The following is a 19,041-nucleotide window of genomic DNA, read 5'->3' as shown; positions in this document are numbered from 1 at the left end:
CTTAAGCAAAAAGTACTTTTATTTGTACTCATTTGATTTTCACCGAATTGAATCTTCAATTGTTATAAGGCTCTGAAGATTAATCCTACTAAAATAAACTTTTTCTGGCTGCATTTTTATTGATAGAACAGTGAAGATAGACAGGAAGTGTGAGAAGAGAGAGTGGGCATGACATGCGCCAATAGCCGATGCTGCAAGGACTTTGCCTCTTTGTTTCGGGCGCCTGCTCTACTTACTGAGCTGCACCGGCGACACAAACATCTGCAGTTCTGAACTGAAACAGAAATCTGATGATGAATGATCAGTTTTAATATGAGCTCTAAAAAAATCAGGGCAAAAACGAGATGCTTTGAAAGTCTAAACTCATTAAAGCAAACAGAATGTAGGAAGTGTCAGCTGCTCCCATGCCAAAGCTGCTCAAATATTTCAGAGCCAGGGTCTGGGCCCGTCTGTCAAAGCTGAGCCTCTGCTCGGTTTGTGCGGGGTCAAACAGACTGCAGGCTCCGGTTTGGAGATCTTTCAGAAATGTGTTTGTGGTTGACAAGATAAGAAGCTGAATAGCAATCTCTGCTCTGGACCTGCAGCAAATCTGCAAATGAAAGAGCTGAGAAAGAAGCAATGAGAAATTAAAATTTTGCTACAACATTTCTAGGAAAATAGGGCCAGTCCTCCAACAGAAACTGGACTGACTAAAGCATGTCAGAATAAATGCATTAGTAGTAAATTTATTGAAAAAGATACAACCAATTAGATGGATGGTTCACGGTCCAGAAATATGTAACAGAAGTTATGGAAGTGCATTTTTATAACCTTTTTTTCAATTATATCTTTCAAGACTTTGCACAACAGTAACTGCTTTACTAACAACATTTAAAAAGACGGGTTGGCTTCTGTCGGCAAAATCAAGAAACAAAATTAAAAACAGCCTACGTACAGTAACTACAATTAGAAAAATGGAGTTAAAATTAAACATAAAAAACTTAAAATGTCCTCTTATTTTACAAACTATGTTCACTTCGGTAATAAAAATGAAAAAAAAAGTAAAAACCCTTGTCAGCACCATTTTCTGGGGGTTTTGTAACGCCATTTTACTTAATCAATTTATTAACTGTGGCAAAATATCTGACACATTAAAATCCCCTTAAACATGCTTAATAAAAAGGTCAGCCAATTTATTCAACTAGAAACGCCTCTTTTTTGAGGAATGGTACAGCATCTTTCTATCATACAATCTATACTCGCGGGAGTAGCAAATTAAAAACCGTACACTTTCTGCTTTTCATCTTTCCCACAATCATGATCTCATTATTTCATTTTAAAATGGCGGCAAATGTTGGACACTGGTCTGTTCAAACACTGCAGCAAAGATGAATTTACACAAAGAAGTGGCAACATAATTCAATATTTATCAGCTAATTTTGCTGGAATGGTTTATGATAAATGACCGTAAAAGGTCTAACAAATTAAACCCAGCCGTGTGCTGAAGTTGTCTTCGCAAAAGACAACATTACTTTTGTCCCCGACCACAAAATACCTTGATCATGACTCAGTAAGAAAGCCATTTAAAATACCAACCAGGCATCTTAAAAAAAAAAGACAAAGCGCTGTTCTCCTTCGCTGTAAAGTTATGTACGAAATGTAAAGACTGTTTCTTGTCCCTGTGACTTTGCTGTGCATGATGATGCTGCCCCCTGCTGTTCATGTTACAGGATGTGGAATAAAGCAGCAGTACGGTATCCACGATTTGATTGTGCATCTGGTTCTGTGTGACAGCGTTTTACAGATCGATGGTCCTTTGTTGAGAACTTGAGATACAGCACAAGCTCTCTGATAAAAGTCTAAGGAGGATGGAGTCCTACGCCCCTGTGTGTCCGTCAGTCATGTGTACACATAGAGAAGCGTAGTGTGAGGAGGGTTTTAGGAAGGACTGGAGGGACTGTTGGAAGAGCTGGTGTCAGGTGATGCGCTGGGCTGCTGCTGGTTCTCTGGTGTGCTGTCCGCCTGCAGAGACGCCATGGCCGCTGAGGAGAACTTGCACTTCGAAGAGCCACATTCACAGCTGAACAGCTTGCTTTTGACTTCCCAGAAGTGGTCGCCGTAGTTAAATCTGAGAGGGGAAAGCAAATGATTATAGAAAAGCACTTTCATTTAATCAAAAAGTGACTCGATTTTACAGCCAGGGTTGAAAAAACCTGTCAATGGATGTGTCTCAGTGCGATGTACTGTAAAATTTGGAATATAAGTTGCAGTCTGTTTTTGGGGGTAACCCAGAGGGAAAAAAGGTTTCCTATAGATATATAAATATTCATAAAAATGTGTATACAAAGTTATTTCAACACTATTTCAATTTCTTTTCATTTTAAACACATTCAAAACACACACACACAGACACACACACACACACACACACACACACACACACATTACAGCCTACCACCTGTTTTCCCCATGTTGAGTTTGCAATCCTGCTAGCTACCGGTGCGCTAGTTGAGCTCAGCCTACAGTAACGTTGATTGTTGTGAGGATGACGGCTGGACTGGCGATCATGACGGCACATGTCCATGATGACGTTTTAGCTAGATTATAGTGCCATTGTCTGGGTAAGACACGGTAACACTATAACATACCTGGTATATTGGTCACACCTTATACACTGAATTTTACGGTAGGTTAATTGTTTTTGGATCGACAACCAAAGATTTCTGTCACAACTGTAAACTTTTACCTGGGCCAGCCTAAAATCAAATGTTGTATACGGGTCTTATTCAATAACGCTAAATCTAAACTGTTAGAGGTTCATGTACATAAATAGTGTTCGCTATAAGAATAAAAGGAGTCTGTATTTTCTGAAATTATCAAGTTGGTAAAGATAATGCAGCGTTCCATAATTACAATGGCCAGAGGGTCTGTGGCCACTGTGACCTGTGTACTTATAAGATATGAAAGTAAGCATTCGAACTGCTTTAAATTGTAGTTTTATATTTATTTTTATTTGCTCCATAGTTTGATATGGCTGAGAGAATAAGTCTAAATAAGTCATTAACGCAACAAAAATACATCTGTGCAACATATTAATTTAATATAATACACAAGTGTTATAATAAATATATTATGCTCTAATGATGGAACAGTGATATTATATTTGCACATTTACACAGTCTGAGTTGTTTTTACTATTTGTCCTTCCTGCATTCAGCAGCTGCAGGTGAGTGGATTTTAATCGGGATTCTGTGTAATTTCTTCATATCTTTCTAAAATCATAGTTTGCTCTGAGTTTGTAAAATATGCCGATCTGCTGACGGCAGACTTGCCTGTGTTTAAATTGGTCATTTGCTCCAAACAACGGCCCTTTAATGTGAACGCACTCATAGAAACCCTGGGTTGGTTATATCCAGTGTCGTGTGACCGCTCAGCGCGATTGCCTTTGTTCGGTTTAGTGAAGCGAGATCAGGAAAAAATACCCTGGTTATGTTGAGCTTGCTTCATAGTATAGGCCCCACCAGATATTTTAGACAATGTCGTAGTGCATCTTAATGGTATACTGCTATTTTAGACTTAATAAAAAATATATATTTTCTTCCCCATTGAAAAGCTCACACTAGCGCTACATGTTACCCTCATCCTTATTCCTCAACCTGTTGTGATGACTTTGTCAAATGACATTAGAGGAATGAATTAAATATTTATGAAAAACGTATTTTACTCTCTAATATTTATATTAATATCAGACAAAAAATCCAGTATCTGCGGAGATTCTGAAGAAGCATTAAAATTGGTAAACAAGAAAACTAGACACTGGTTTGAGTCTTACCCAAGCTCCTCTCCAGCCATGATGTTTTCACTGGCAAAGAAGGCAATGTGTGGGAAACGAAGGTCCTGGTGCGTCGTGAACACTCGACAGGCGAACAAGTTGGGCTCGCACATGTGATTGAGGAAGCGGCTGATGTTTCCATAGAAACGGGCATCTATGCAGTATTGATCTTGTGGCTGGGAGAGAAGATAAATGAGAGACAAAGTAAAAAATAAGATGTGAGAGCACAGCTGGGAAGAGACGTGGAAAGAAATCTCAAAATAAAGATGCTGTGAGTTTCTATTAAAAAAAAAAGTTAAATAAGCAGAGAATTACCAGAGAGAAGGCTTTAATAGCTTGTTTTCATTCACTTCTATTCATTCAACATGTAGTGTTGTTTTCAGTTCCTTACCTTATCATCCAGGCTGAACAGGTAGGCGTCATTTTGCCTCATCTCTGCCTCCGCTTCAGAGATGATCTCACCCACGTACCTGTTAAAAAGCAGGTGACTCGTCAGTAGCAGCAGACTTCAGTGAAAAATGTTCACTCTGATGCCGTTTAAAACATGTCAACATTTCATCAATGTGGAATTATAAGGTTTCATTCAGGGAGACTGCAGCTCGGAGGTACTGAGCATCAAAGATTTAACATTCCTTTGATGTAGTTTTAAATCTTCTCAAATATTTCACCCATAAGAAGTACGTGCATCCCCTAAAACTTGTCGATAACCAAGCAACAGCATGAAATTGTTCCTGGGGCACTGGTGTCGACAGTTGGTAGAGCAGGCGCGCCATATAAAGAGGCTACAGTCTTTGTTGTCTGCCGTCCCACTCTCTACTCCTCACATTGCCTGTCTCTCTTCAGCTATCGCATCAAATAAAGGCAAAAGCCAAAAAAAAAATCTTAAAAAAAAACACTGTTGTTCCTTATACAAACACCATATACTATGTGCTGTATCCATTATTACCCACAGCCTAAAATTAATTAAAATTAATTTAATAATTTTCCTGTTTTAGTAACTTTGGCTAAGAGCTTCGGTGAGCAACACCAGCCTTATTGTCCGCTGTACAGGTGAGTAAATTTGTGATGCTGTGCATTATACATCAATTGGACTTTAATTTGCAAAAGTTAAGTTGTAAACATGAGAAACAATCCAGCACATGTCTGAAGCGTGCAATGACAACACTTTATAAAGTAGACCAGGAACTTGTTTCTCAAGACAACTGGCGAGGAAATGGCACAGAGAATCCTAATTGTCACAATAAAATAAAATAAAAACTTTCATAATAAATTAGTAGGATAATGACTTAAACATCAGCGAAACACCTCAACATGGACCACACTTTTGAACATGTGAAAGCAGAAGGGAAAACTCTGTTTCTGGTCTGCTGCGCTCACAGTCTGAGCTGCTACCATCTCGCAGAGATACAGACAGACGGCATATGTGAGGGTGGCAGATTTTTCAAATTAGGGGAAAAGTGCCACAACATGCCTGTTCGTGTTGAGGCCAGAATATTCAATACATGTTTTGAAACTAAAAGATTCAAAAGGATGCAAGCTGAGGAGGATTTATTGTGGGCTTTTAAGTCTTCATGCAAATATCCACCAAAGGACGCAAAGTGAGCTGCAGACACAGTGTTTCATGTGTAAATGAGACTTACTCGCATATGAAGGTCCCCTGTGGTATGTCTTGCAGTGCACGGACACCCCAGCCCTTCTTATTGGTCCTGAAGAGCTGAAGCCTGGTCCTGCAGGATCCACAACAGCTTAGAGTTACAGTTTTAGATTTCTACTTCGGGCATATATTATTCTTTACATTTGGACATTTTCTCTAAACTGCATTATATCGGCTCACAGCCCTTAATTATACAGGGTTTGTACATGAGATGTTTGAATCGTGCTTCTCTAGCTTTGTTAGCTGTTTGAGACTGCAAATATCTTAACAGAAGAAAAGATTATCTTTATTCTTCTGCATACACATTGAGATCATTTTGATTACCTGAGTCCGTTTTGCACCACTCGGTTCTTACAGGTCCTCCAGCAGGAGCACGCATGGTTACACTCAAAGATGAGAGGAGGCTCCTCGTGGCAGAATTCAGGGAGAAGACGACCGCCCTAAAAATGATTTTTTTTAATATATATATATATAAACAGTGTAGTTATTTCTTTCATAGATGTCAAGATTAGATGTTTATCAATCTCAAAACCCATCGGCTATATTCTGCTGACGATATAGCCTCTGGGAGCAATAGTGTTTAGCGACAAAAGACTTCCAGCAAAGACTTCCTTTTCCGTGCACTGCATTGTTTACAGTCCAGTTAGCAACTTGTGAAGCGACTGCGTGTTCAGATCAAAAGCAAAGCAAAATTCGCCCCTCCAGATATGTCTGCAAAATAAACACTGTCATTCCTTGGTTCACCACATCCACTGGAGGAGTGTCAGGTCATCTGTTTCTGGTGAGTCTCAGTTTCACTGAGTAGGCTCAAATGTTCCTTTGTTGAATGAAGGTCGGATCAATAATTTCTGATGCATTCGAGGGAGGTCAGGGGAAATTTAAATGGCTTTTGCGATGCAGCATCAAGGAAATTGGTCTTCATTTGAAATTATTGATCTAGAGCAGACTGTTAGCGGAACCGAAATAAGAAGCTAAATCGTCGACAGATGACTGCTGATGGGAGCCGGGTGGTATTAGTGCGGATTACGTTTCGCCTGCTTTTGCTCTCCACACAGACTGTTTTTCCTGCATACGTCGCAGTCTGCTGATACGTGATTGGTCAATATTACTCGGACTACAAACGTACTACAAATGGAAACCAGAACTCTTCTCGTACTAAAATCCAGTCGGGCACCTACAGGGTAACATTTTTACAAAGAATCTGTAAATAGAGATGTAATAATTTATTTATATCATAATTCCCTACATTGTATGTGAACAGCTTGCTCTTATACTTCCTGTTTGGTGCAGTTTTTCATGGTTTTGGCCACTTAGGATCCTGACACACCAGGCAGACAGCCGGTAATTGGCCAATGCCCGGCCATCAGTTAGCGTCTAGGCCTGTATAGTTCACCATTAGCGAGAATCCTTTGCAGCTTTTGTCAGTGAGAGAAATCACTCCGATTGGCTTTTCAGCTGCGTGAATCAGTGCATAGGAGAGAAACATCTAGTCTTTTCTATTTTCGCAAGCATAACACTTCTTTATCACATCAACAGTTTAAATCCCCAGTCCTTCGTCTTCTGGTCTCCATTTCTGTATGACGGATACAGACTGCAGCCACCAGCTGGTATGAAAAGATATTTCCTCTCATGGCAGGTGCAGTAAGTAGGTGTAAGTCGGCCTTGGCTGTAGTCTTTGCAGCAGTCCTTTGTCGTTGCTAGTGCTGTGATGTTGGTTTGGTCTTTCTTGTACTAATGTACCAATGTCATCTTACTTTTCTCAGGTGTGCACATACTGTAGGACAGGGGTGGCCAACCCTGCTCCTGGAGAGCTACCTTCCTGCATGTTTTAGGTTTCTCCGCACTCTAACACACCTGATTTGAATGTTTTGCTCATTACCAATCCCCTGAGACGCTTCAGTTGGTTAATAACGAGCAAATCATTCAAATCAGGTGTGTTAGAGTGCGGAGAAACCTAAAACATGCAGGAAGGTAGCCCTCCAGGAGCAGGGTTGGCCACCCCTGCTGTACGATATGTCTCGTTCAAAGAGGACTGTGTGCTTTCTCTGTTGACATCTATCCTTACCTTGTCGTACCAGCAGCGCAGACTGAGTTGCCCACACATGCAGATACTTGTTGAACAGTCCTCTTTGCAAACACAGTACTGTTGGATAAAGGGAGAGAATTGTGTCACTTCACATTGCCAATGCTGAAAACATCTCTGTTTCCTTTAAAACACCTGAGGACATGCTTTCAAACTCACCTGTAAGTGTGTTATGTTCCTGTCGATGTTCATGGGGGAGGTGACACAGTTTTCAGGGATGTATTTGTAGCCATCTGGATAAGGTTCACTGTCGACAGAGTTGACACAGGGAATGGGGACTCTCTCCTGCCCGAGAGCTATGTCACTGTGGAAGTAGCAGAAGGTGGTTGGGGCTGTCAAAAACTGATGCAGAGGCACTGGCAAATACAAATGCCAGAGTCAAAACTGAAGTGTTTTTCCTTTTCATAAACCCAGACGTGTTACTCCACCAGGCATTTCTGGTATTTTCTCTCTTCGCCTGTATCCATCCTGCGTGCTCACCCCAACATAAACCATGCCTTTTGTTAACCTTGTTTTTTTCCTCTCATTAAATCCCTCCCAGTGAGACGCAGAGAATATTACAATGTCTACCTGTGAAGGACTTTTTCCTCTGCTCGGTTGAGCCTGCTGTTCTTGGCGTCCCTCTCCCTCCTGTTGGCCTGCAGGGCCGCCCAGGCCTTGGAGTTGTGGCTGCAGCAGTCTGGAGGAGTTTCTCCCTCGCGGTTCTTCAGAAACACATCTGCTCCTCGAGTCAGAAAAAGCCTGAGGGGACACATTTTACTGATCAACAAGCCACTTCTGAACAACCTCCTAATCTCCTCTAAGTCAGTCTCGTGTCTTTAACTTCAGTTCAAAAGGAAAGTTGAATGTTGATTTCAAGTTGTAACTCACGTAACACAATCCAGCCGATTCTCCCGTGCAGCGATGTGCAGAGGGGAGTCTCCATGGATGTTGACGGCCTGCAGATCACAGCGGGCGTTCAGGAGCAGCTCGGCGATGTCCACGCTGCCAGAGAAGGCTGCCCAGTGGAGACAAATGTTCTCTTCCTAAAAAAACCCCCCAACATAAACGAACAATTACAAATCTGATACTTGTGTAACGTTTGTCAAAACTGAGTGGAAAGTCTCATCAGCCAACCTTGTCCCTGACGCTGATGTCGGCTCCTTTGGACAGAAGCAGCTTCACCTGATCCACGTGTTTGTACTCTGTCGCCCAGATCATCGCCGTCCAGCCTCCATCATCCTGAGACAAAAGAACACTTTTAATCTCAGCTGGGTAAAGCTAAACATTAGAAAAAGAACAAGATATAGATGATTGACACAAACACCCTGAAAGAAAAACATGTTTTTCCCCATCTTAAATGTCAACTATGCATATTTAAATGTGACGCTGTACTTTCATCCATTCAGTTCACCCTTGGAGAGACTGTATCATTACATCACTGCTCTCTTAAGGGCTTCCTTCTTGCAGCAAGGTCGAAACTTTCAAACAGTGACACATCCGACTCAGTGCAGTTCTCTCTCTGCATATGTTCCCCAGCTGTGTATATCTACTTTACTGGCATCAAGGTGCATTCGTGCCAAGAATACAAAACACTGTGCTTCAGAGTTAGCCATTTCAATTCATGACTGTTAGTCTGTTGCATACAGTTTGAGATCTTTGCTCAGAGCCAAGTGCTGTGGGATTTTGTATTGAACTAAACAACTGAATTAAACAGACTGTTAACTAAAGTGCACTAGCCCCCTTATGGAGTTTGTAAGAAAGGCCAAGCAGCCATTAAACTTAGCATAAAGACAGGAAGCAGAAGGACATAGCGAGCCAGACTATGTCCAAGGGTAACAAAATCCAACTACGAGCAACTTGGATTTTTGTACATTTTGACAGAGCCTGGCTAGCTATTTCTCTCGGCTTTAAGTGTGTACGAGTCCATTTTCAACTTTTATTAAAGGTGTGGGGTGTGTTTCCCGGAAGTTGGTCGGGAATGGTAATGGTTATATAGCTTTCATTCACCTTTGCTTAGCTTGGCACAGAGGCATTTTAGTTTTTACTACATTCAAATACCATTTTTACAATTTGGTAACTGGTTACAGTTAGCTGATAAATTCTATTCTAGTGGTAGACGGTAGCTCAGTCTGTACTTGGGTATACTTGGGTGGCCGGTTCAAGTGCCACTACGGACCAAGCATGGAATTGGGGCTGGTGCCGTGTCATTTCCTGAGCACTATCGAGGTGCCCTTGAGCAAGGCACCAAATCCCCAACTGCTCCATGTGCAGCCCCCTCACTCTGACACTTCTCCAATAATGCATGTCCATAAGGACCTGTTTGTGCATGTATGTAATTCTAGCCTTTGTGTGGAGCATGTTTGTAATAAGTGAAAAAAATGTAATTTCCCCTCAGAGATCAATAAAGTATACCTTCTTCTATTCATGTTTATGACCTTGCAGCACTTTCGGACAACATCCATTGAGCCACACTCACTATATAAATTATTTTATTTTTAAAATATTTAAAAGAAAATACATGTTTCTCCCAAATATCAAATTAACCTTAAAATATAGCAGCACCTCAAAACAATAGAGGCTGCATCATATGATGTACTGTATATTGGTTTCATACTGTTGCATTTAATGGACTGTAAATAGACTGTTTTTATTTAGCGCTTTTCTAGTCTTGCGACTACACTAAATGTCACATTCACCCACTCACACACATACTGACGGCAGAGGCTGCTACATAAAGTGCCCAACTGTCAATCAGTCATCACTCACACATCGATGGCTATGCCACCAGGAGAAATTTGAGTAGCGACTGAGGGAGCTGGGGATCGAACCTCCGACCTTCCGATTGATAGACGACCGATTCCTCCACTGAACCTAATATCTACATCTAATATTAATATCTGTATTATTCATTTTAACACAAAATGATTGAGTCAGTATTTCAGCTAATTATGCTCTGACGGGTGAATCGAAAAAAGGTTTATTGGCGCCTCTAAATTCGATCAGCTGAACAGTCATGAACCCGACAGTGAAATGTCAACAACTAATTACTGAACTTTGCTGAGGCCTTATGAACCATCAGCTGAACCTTTTCAGCTGCCTAAACAGACGTGTGCAGACAAGTGTATAATACAAAAGCCAGGCATGCGATCAGCTAGACAAGACACTGAATGGGCAGCAGCTTTAAATATATATAAAAAAACAAAACATAAACACAATTACTTATGTAAAAGCTCTTTTATCTCACAAGCCGAGTTAGAGATGCTTATTCATGCTTTTGCATCTCCCCGGCTCGTCTACAAATGGTCCAGAACGCTGCTGCAAGGCTGTTGACTAGGTCCAGCAGGTCAACTCACATTACACCGATCTTATTTTCCTTTCACTGGCTTCCAGATAAATTCAGGAATCATTTTAATGTCCTTTTTTTTATTTATTTATAAAGCCCTGCATGATCAGACACCTGCGTACATCTCTGACCTGCTCCATCCCATCACCTGTAGATCCTGTCACGGTCTACTTGTCGTCCCTCGTGTCCGACTTAAAACAAAAAGTGATCATGCCTTTGAATTTGTGGCTCCAACACTTTGGAACACTCTGCCTATGCAAATACGCATACTGATGCTTTTAAAAAGCAACTTAAGACACACCTTTTTAAATTGGCGTTTGATCATCTCATGGACTTTGTTGGGTTTTTTTGTTTGGCTCATTTTTAATATTATGATTAATATTACTACTATTGTAATATTTTGTGAATCACTTTGTGACTTTGCTCTGTGAAAGGTGCTATACCTAATAAACTTTACCTACTTACTTACATAATTACTATTGTGATATAAGGGAAAAAGCAAAGTATACAGACCTGACAGTTGATGTTGATCAATCCTGTGGACAGAAGGTGCTCAACAATGCTGTAATGGCCAGACTTTGCCGCTAGGTGGAGACACGTAAACCCTTCAACATCCTGAAAGCAACAGAGAATCAGATTATTCACCCTTCCTCAAGTCTCAAGATTAACTTTCAAAAAACATGCATGTAATTAAATATTCCATCTGTCAAGTCTAGAAGCATAAATAATAAATAAAAATACCCATTTAACATCTGGTATCAAATCAGTTGTTTTTAGCTTTTTTTTTTTTTAATTGGAGAAAAATTATTTTACCCTGAACAACTAGATTCATCTTTACCTTGTGCGTGGCGCTGGCTCCAGCTCTCAGCAGATACAGTACTGTCTCCATGTGGTTGTTTTCACAGGCCTCCATCAGAGGCGTCCGCTGATCCTCGTCACATATGTCTAAGTTTGCACCGGCCTGCAGCAGCATCAGACAGCCCATTTCAAATTTTGCGTATTAAAGAACTCATAGACAGGTCGCCAAAGTCCTTAATTACGACTCCAAAATGATCAATAAGAGTCTCACCTGTACGAGCATGTGGCAGATGTCTTTGTATCCTCCCTCAGCTGCAGCGTGGAGCGGGGTGCGCTTGTTCTGAGATTCCATCTTAAAGTTGGGGTCAATGCCATCCACTGGAAGGTCAATGGAAAGGGATTTAATTAAACAGAAGCTTTAATGAAGAACAGGATTGATAAGGCACTTATAAACAGTCCAGGAGGGGTCAACATACCAAGCATGAGCAAGACCCTCTTGAGTTCTCCCTGTTTGGCTGAGAGGTACAGCTGTTTGGGGTGGAAACGCAGCTTCTTGGGCCTTGAGCACAAACACACAGAAGAAAAAAAAAACATTTTGGTGTTTATTAAACTTGTCTGAAGGCTTTTGGTCATTCAGATAAATCTAGATGACTTTCGCTGGGAAAGCTTACTTCTCTGTGTCCAGAGCTAAAAGGAGGCTTTCAAGAGTCTCTCTAGGTGGTCCTTGAAGGGCTGTGGCTGACGCCGCGGTTCCAGTCCCGGGCTGCAGTGTTGCACCCCTGGACGACCCAGGAACAGCAAAGGTGTCGAATCCATGTGAAGAACGATGAGACAGGGAACTGTCAGCCCTGCCGCTGACTTCAGACCCTGCAGCTGGACGAGAAGAGCTGGAAAAGGAAAGAACGATTATAGTTATGCAGTACATAAATATCTTTGGGGCTAATAAAATAATTTTTTTTGAACAGTTTCTGCTTTTACTTTGTTCATATATATCAAATCAGTACAAAGGAGCATTTTCTCTTGACATGAACATCATATACTCTTCTTTAATCTTCGCCGGTAACTCCCTGCCTCTCCTGATGCCACAGTTTCTGGTTTACCTGCCGGTGGTGGTGTCGGCTCGGCCCTCTGGAACCCCCGGCGTGGCAGGTCCGTGTGCAGGCGTGGGGGGCACAGTGGAGGTGGTGTCAGCCTTGGCGATGGTGACCTCTTTTGCTTTGCTGGCCTCCTCTCCGCAGTGTGGGCAGAAGCTTTGACCTTTCAGCACTGAGGCACAAGCACGATGGAAACGGTGAGAGATGCTGATGTCTGGTTGGCACTCCATGAAGGTCCCCTGCACAACAGAAAACAAAGATGTCTCCAGAAAGAAAAACTTGCAAAGTTGGGCCTCTCTGCCAAAGAAAGAATTCATTTTGTTACCAATTAAATGTGTGGATTCTATTTTTTTAATGATTCTTTGGTATATGCAATGTAACAAAACAGTGAAATTACATAATAATACATTAGTATTATTAAAAACAGTGTACTCACAGCCCTGCAGAAGAAGCCACAGGTGGGGCAGCACTGGTGCTTCACCATGCCGTTGCGATGGTCCTCACACAGAACCAGCAGCTGAACGGAGTTGGAGGGACGCATCATCTCATGTTTCAGTATGGCATTCTGGCAGCGGGTCAGCTGTCCATCAACGCTCTCTGTGGCCATGCACTTCCTGTCTGCCAGCGTGAGAATCTCTCGACTCTTGGGAGTCTCCATGCGGCAGCTGCAGAGCGGGAGCTCCTGAGCCTCCTCCATCGCTGACCCTGTAGTGTCTGCTGGGAAAAGTCTGACTCAGTTAATTTACCTCAATAACAGTTGCGGTTTAAACAAAACAGCCCTCTCCATTTTTACCTGTACAAGAAAAAAAGTCTAAATTGACAATACAGTGATTTAAATTTTGTAGTATTTGATTACAGAATCACACAATAAGATAAAATATCTGACCATATATTCCATGCACACTTTCAGAAAGTGACTCTTCTCGATGCTCATTGCTTCACACACATTTTGGGTTTAATCAAACAAGTACTGAAGTTAAATACCAAGCCCCACTGACTGGAATGACAAACGTATCGTTTGTTACAATTAACGTCTATTTAATGTACCAGACACAGACAGTTAGGGGTCTTTAATTACAGACACTCTGGTTAGACTTCCCTGACCTGCAGAAGTGCTGTATTTGCATGCTGCATCATGCTTGTGTAGTAACATGTTATTATAGAAAGACTATGGGTTTACTTGCTTGATGTCGCAAATCCAACTCGTAGCTCACCTTTGTTGTGTGAGTGAGCCGCAGGCTCTTGGGGCTTGGTGAGGTTGGCAGACTCAGATGAGGGTATCTTTGTGTACTCCTTCTCATCGCCTGCCTTGGCATGAGCTGAAGCCTGAGGCTGATCCACCCCCTCTGGCTCTGAGCAGGAGGATAGTGACCAAAAGAAAATAATTCAATGTTAATCACCAGATTTCAGAGAGCCGCATTAGGAAAGAAACCAAAGCATGAGCAGCAATTCCTTAAGTCTGTCTGAAGGTTTGTTTGTCATTTGTTTGTATGACTAGGTTTTAAAAAAGTAAAGCAAGGATTCACTCGATTTGAAGCTAAGCAACTGGTACCAGCGCTGAGAACAGTGTCTTGTCTTTCAAACTTTAGCCTAAACAATACTGACTTTAGAGGGAAAAGATAAGGTGGAATAAAATGTGTATTCTTGTGCTATCAGCGCTTAAAGGAGCAATTCGCCCTGGAGAAAGCCACTGTCAGTCAAAGCTGGTGTTCTCTATAACCGACAGAAGCAATGATATTTGAAATTATTTTTAATATTTGAAATTGGCGCCATAGCTGTGGAGAAAGTTGTACAAACCGCTCGTGGACAACACCCAGCGTGCATTGCGCCCCTCCCTCTGAAAGGAACGGCCCAGTGAGAGACGCTGGAATGAAATACTACAGTACTATGGCCGATCGTCAAAATCTTCAGGTCTGCAGTCTACATTTCAAAGCTGACAATTTTGAACAAGATATGTCGTCGGAGGCGGGTGTCCTAGATTGAGGAAGTGTAGATTAGCAAGCTCTCTGGCCTCCACCAGATGACACGTTTTACGTAGTCTGACAGAGGTCTTGCAGGGCCCATTGGAGAAGCAGATAGCGTCCTCCAAAGGCACAGAGCGAAATTGCATTTCTTTCTACCATAATGGCATTAGCTCCCCATAATAGCATGATAGGACTGAGGTTGAAAATCAGCAAACTGGCCCTTTAACTTATCTAAACTTCATTATAGCTATTAAATTTGAATGTTAGCCAGTAATGATTTTTATGTGCATTTTTATCTGTTAAAATCAGGTCAGGTCTCAGTCGGGTTGAAGGGAGGATTTAATCATGACAATTTAAACATAGTTTGGACTTTGTGTTTCACTGATGAAGGTGTACAAGTTTCCAAAAATCACCTCTGGCCTTAAGCCTCCTCTTCCGTTTCCTGCTCGGCCGAAGCCACGCGCTGTCTGCCTTTGTTTTCTTTTTCAGCTTCTTCTTCAGACTAGACTCTGAGCTCTGAGACAGACAGGGGCAGAGAGGGTTTCATACATGGACAGAAAATTATGAACAACAAAGGATAAGTTGGGTCAAGTAAAGAGGTTTAACTTTGTCTTACCAAGTCGGACTCTGTGCCCTCCTCTCCTTCTTCTTCTCCAGACTCTTCAGTCTCCTGCTCATCTTCCACCTCCACCACAAACACAATCAGAAGATATTCATCCCATCGTTTCCACCCTATAATATTGGTTTATCGTTCTTTCCTACTTCCCACTACTTTCCACACACAACAAAAACATTTGATGCAAAATCACAAACAACAACAGTTTCTGCAATCCTGTAATCACATCATAGAAAATGTCATATTTAGGGACACTCTGAGGAAGAAGAAACTTTACCTGATTGGCGGGTTCAGATGTTGCTTCCTTGACAGAGCTGACTGGTTCTTTCGATGGCTGCCGTTGCTCCTCTTCCTCAGACTCCACCTCCTCGGACTCCTCCTCCTCGGATGCGTTTTCAACCTTCTCCCCGTTAATGTTTGCTACCTCTTTAGTCTGCGAGACCCGAAAGGACAAGAAAGGATCAGAATGATCTCAAAATATGCTGTTTTTCACCGGCCAAATGAAATGAATTTGATTTGTTTGTTCCATAAAGAGATGTTAGCCAAGAAGAAATCACTTTATTTGTGTTTGTTTTGTTTTAATAACTGTGAGGAGAACAGACCTGTGGGCTCTTGGCAGACTGTTGGAGCTCCTTAAACATTTCCAGCACACTTCTCTGCTTTAGCACTTTGGTTTTCTTCTTGGGAACCAGACTGTACATTCCCATCCTCCTTTTCTTCTTACGGGACGACAAACCTCCTGAGTAAGAGCCTACAGAAAGAGGAAACAACACACATTTACAGCTAAACTGCACCCAAGAATAATGCGTCTTTTGCAGGAGGTCAGTTATTGTCTTGTGTTATCATTCTTACCTGGTAGGAGCCTGGCTGGAGCTGGAGGGGCTGCAATAGCTGCAGAAGCTGGAGGAGCTAAAGGTGCAGCAGAAGCTGCAGGAGCCGCTGGAGATGCTGCAGCAGGTGAAGGTGCAGGTGTTGTTAATGAAGCTGTTTGTGCTGAAGCTGGCGTATCTGGTGCACTCTGAGGTAGATGGTTCTGAGCAGAGGATTGCTGTGAGGACTTCTGAGCATCAGGGGAAATATTGGTCTCTATCTTCTCCATTTTGGCATTCTTTGCTTCTCTTAATTCCCTGTTAAGAAGCTGAAAGTGACAAGAAACAAAAGCATTAATGATGACTGTGTTAGCAAGTCCTTGAAGGATTTCACCTAGAGTCTATTTCTAACTGGGAATTGAGGATGGGCAATTAATCACATTTTATTTTCAAACACAATTTTGGCTTCCAATGACTGATTTGCAATGATGGTGTCCTTTCATCTTGGGTTTTAAAGACGCCCTCCAGTGAAAATTCAGTGAAAAGTTTTTAACCTTGTAAACATCTTCATCTTTCATGTGCTACAAGACATATCAGGGACAACATAAGGCCTGTCTGCATTTAAACTGCAGTGTACCAACGACAACACGTTTTCAGATTGGCAGGTTTGAGACGTCACAAAGCTAAGGAGCCAATCCCGTTAATGGACGCTTGACGCTATGCATATCATTATGTGTAACCTACGGCAACCACTTTGGCGATGTGCGAGCCAGCTGTAACCGTCAATCGTAATTTTTGCAAACTCACGACTGACTACTAACGTTAGCATTACTACTACTAATTACTAAATTTGAAGCTAGCTAAGTTTCAACAAGTTGCCTCTAAACGATGGCAGAGACGTGTTTTGTTTTTGCGACGGAGGGGGCGGTTGGACTATGCAGTTTCTGGAGAAGGAGGAGATGCCTTGAGAGGATTTTTACAAGGTAATTAAACGTATTTTGCAGAAAAACATATCAGACACAATATATTATCTCGAGCAGAGCATTCCATATGTCTTAAAACATGACTGGAGCTGGTCTTTAAATACAGCGCAACCTCTACCATCCTTTAAAGCCCAAAGCCGTGCTGCATTCACATGGATTCAGGCAGACATTGGCCTGAATCCATGTGACACCTGAACAAACATTATGGCCAACAGCAAAATAACCTTGTCGATGTCCCGATTTCCCCATGTTTTCTTCGGGGGGGGGGGTTTGAGCTAGCTACATAATGTCTGTTTGTTAATCTAGTCACTTCTAACATAATCTATGTTGTAATTCTCTTACAGCTCCATGTCATTTTTTTTGTCCTCCTCTCACCTTAAATGATATCCTATTTACCCTCTCCTTGAATCCTTGTGCAGAATCACTTTCAGCCAGTCGGTAGTTTAGTGTTTGAGCCTTTTAGGTAATCATGTTAAATAATCCTGATCTAAATATTGACCAAAAACGTATGAGGACACATTGTGTACTTATGATCTGGGAATGTTTCACAGGAAATTGTCATGCAGTGTACAATGATATATTATAGAACAGTGTGTTTCCAACTTTGTGCAACAGTTTGGGGAAAGTTCTCTGTGCTAAAAGCCAAATGGTTTTCCAAGTTTAGTCAGGCAGAGATCGCCTGGCCTGCACAAAGTCCTGACTTCAGCGCAATCCAGCACATTTGGAGTTAGTTTGGTGACTAACTGTGAGCCAAGCCTGATCAGCCAGTGTACATGTTGGACAACACAAATGTTCCTCTGGCTGAATGGGAGTAAATCCCTACAGCCATGTTCCAAAATCTAGAGGATGATCTTTAAAAAAAGAGTGCAGGCTGTTTAGGCAGCAGTTAAAGGCCCACGTTTGGAAAGGCAATAAACACTATCACAAATGGGTGTAATGGCTGCGTCCTCATTAGAAAGTAACAAGAAAAGGGGGAAGAAAACACAAATGAGCAGCTGATAAAGCACGAGATTCTGGTGGTTTACCTTTTGTGCCGGGCTGACAGCAGGTCTGGACATGGTCTTGCGCGCTCTGTGTATCGTCACCGGTGCTGGAGCCGGCACAGGAGGCGAGGCTGTGCCATTTTTAGTGTCTGACGTCCCTTGTCCGGACGTAGTCCCTATACTGGGGTCAGTCCTTAGTGCACCTGAACTCTGTGCACACCCAGACGCCGAGGATTTTGTCGTGTGTCCCCCTGTTGCTGAGCCCAAAGGCAACCAATTAGTCCTGTGAGGGGAGGTGGCTGCAGAGCCGCCTGCATGCGGCTGCTTAGCAAGAATGAATCCATTGCTTCCAGTAACAGAACCGTGCGGCGGCTCCATGTCTGACATGCCATTTTCATTTATGGACAGTAAAGTCTTGTTGCTGCCTGTCGTGGAGCCGTGTGTCACGCTCTTGTGCCTTGTGTCGTCACATTCGGTGCCGTTCAGCATTGCCTCTGCTGCAGGGGAGGAGGCCAGTCTGGCTGCTACCTCTTTGTCCCCATCTATGGAGGATAGAAAAACAAAGTCATGATGCAAGCTTCAATGTAAGAAAAGGTTATTTTCATAAATCAAGAGCTTCCAATTTGAACTTTTCTTATACCTGGCTTCTCCTCTCCGTTGCTTGCTGTGTTGAGGTCCTCTTTCTTTGTGGAGACACCTTTATCCACACTGCCCTTGGCTAGACCAGCGGGCTGAAAAACAAAGAACACATGTAAGTGCAACTTTTCAATCAGTTATTCTGAAAACAATCTCTGACCAACAGGGCGAAGCCTAAAGGTAAATGTATTGAATTATGAAATTATTTCTTTAATTATTCATTCTTTGTTAGAATCTGCTGCATTAGATTATGAAAAACCGACAATTGTGGTTTTCTAGATTCTT

At 42.1% G+C, this 19,041-nt stretch overlaps 1 protein-coding gene across 2 annotated transcripts; it reads right to left on the bottom strand.

Annotated features, from left to right (window-relative positions):
• Positions 1-705: 705 nt before the first annotated feature.
• On the bottom strand, positions 706-18,839 carry ehmt1b (euchromatic histone-lysine N-methyltransferase 1b). Of its 2 annotated transcripts, none has more exons than XM_069677203.1 (25): positions 18,761-18,839; positions 18,163-18,662; positions 16,198-16,483; positions 15,948-16,096; positions 15,623-15,778; positions 15,346-15,414; positions 15,143-15,245; positions 13,980-14,117; positions 13,202-13,482; positions 12,772-13,004; positions 12,343-12,558; positions 12,148-12,230; positions 11,943-12,049; positions 11,712-11,834; positions 11,387-11,488; positions 8,665-8,769; positions 8,419-8,573; positions 8,119-8,289; positions 7,708-7,852; positions 7,531-7,608; positions 5,790-5,905; positions 5,452-5,538; positions 4,203-4,281; positions 3,812-3,987; positions 706-2,107 (listed from the first exon to the last, which is right to left on the bottom strand). In XM_069677203.1, exons 2-25 carry the CDS (start codon positions 18,607-18,609, stop codon positions 1,918-1,920), a joined length of 3,795 nt encoding a protein of 1,264 aa, XP_069533304.1. In that variant the 5' UTR covers positions 18,610-18,662; positions 18,761-18,839; the 3' UTR covers positions 706-1,917. The 2 variants fall into 2 exon arrangements, with proteins under 2 accessions (XP_069533304.1, XP_069533305.1); XM_069677204.1 differs by having other exon boundaries at positions 13,202-13,479.
• Between the last annotated feature and the right edge of the window lie 202 nt (positions 18,840-19,041).

Source organism: Semicossyphus pulcher, unplaced genomic scaffold (assembly GCF_022749685.1).
Source record: "Semicossyphus pulcher isolate SPU_LCO1_2020_fin unplaced genomic scaffold, fSemPul1.0.p SCAF_28, whole genome shotgun sequence".
NCBI lineage: Eukaryota > Metazoa > Chordata > Actinopteri > Labriformes > Labridae > Semicossyphus > Semicossyphus pulcher.
Note: the sequence above shows the minus strand (reverse complement) of the source record. Positions and strands in the feature narration are given on the sequence as shown.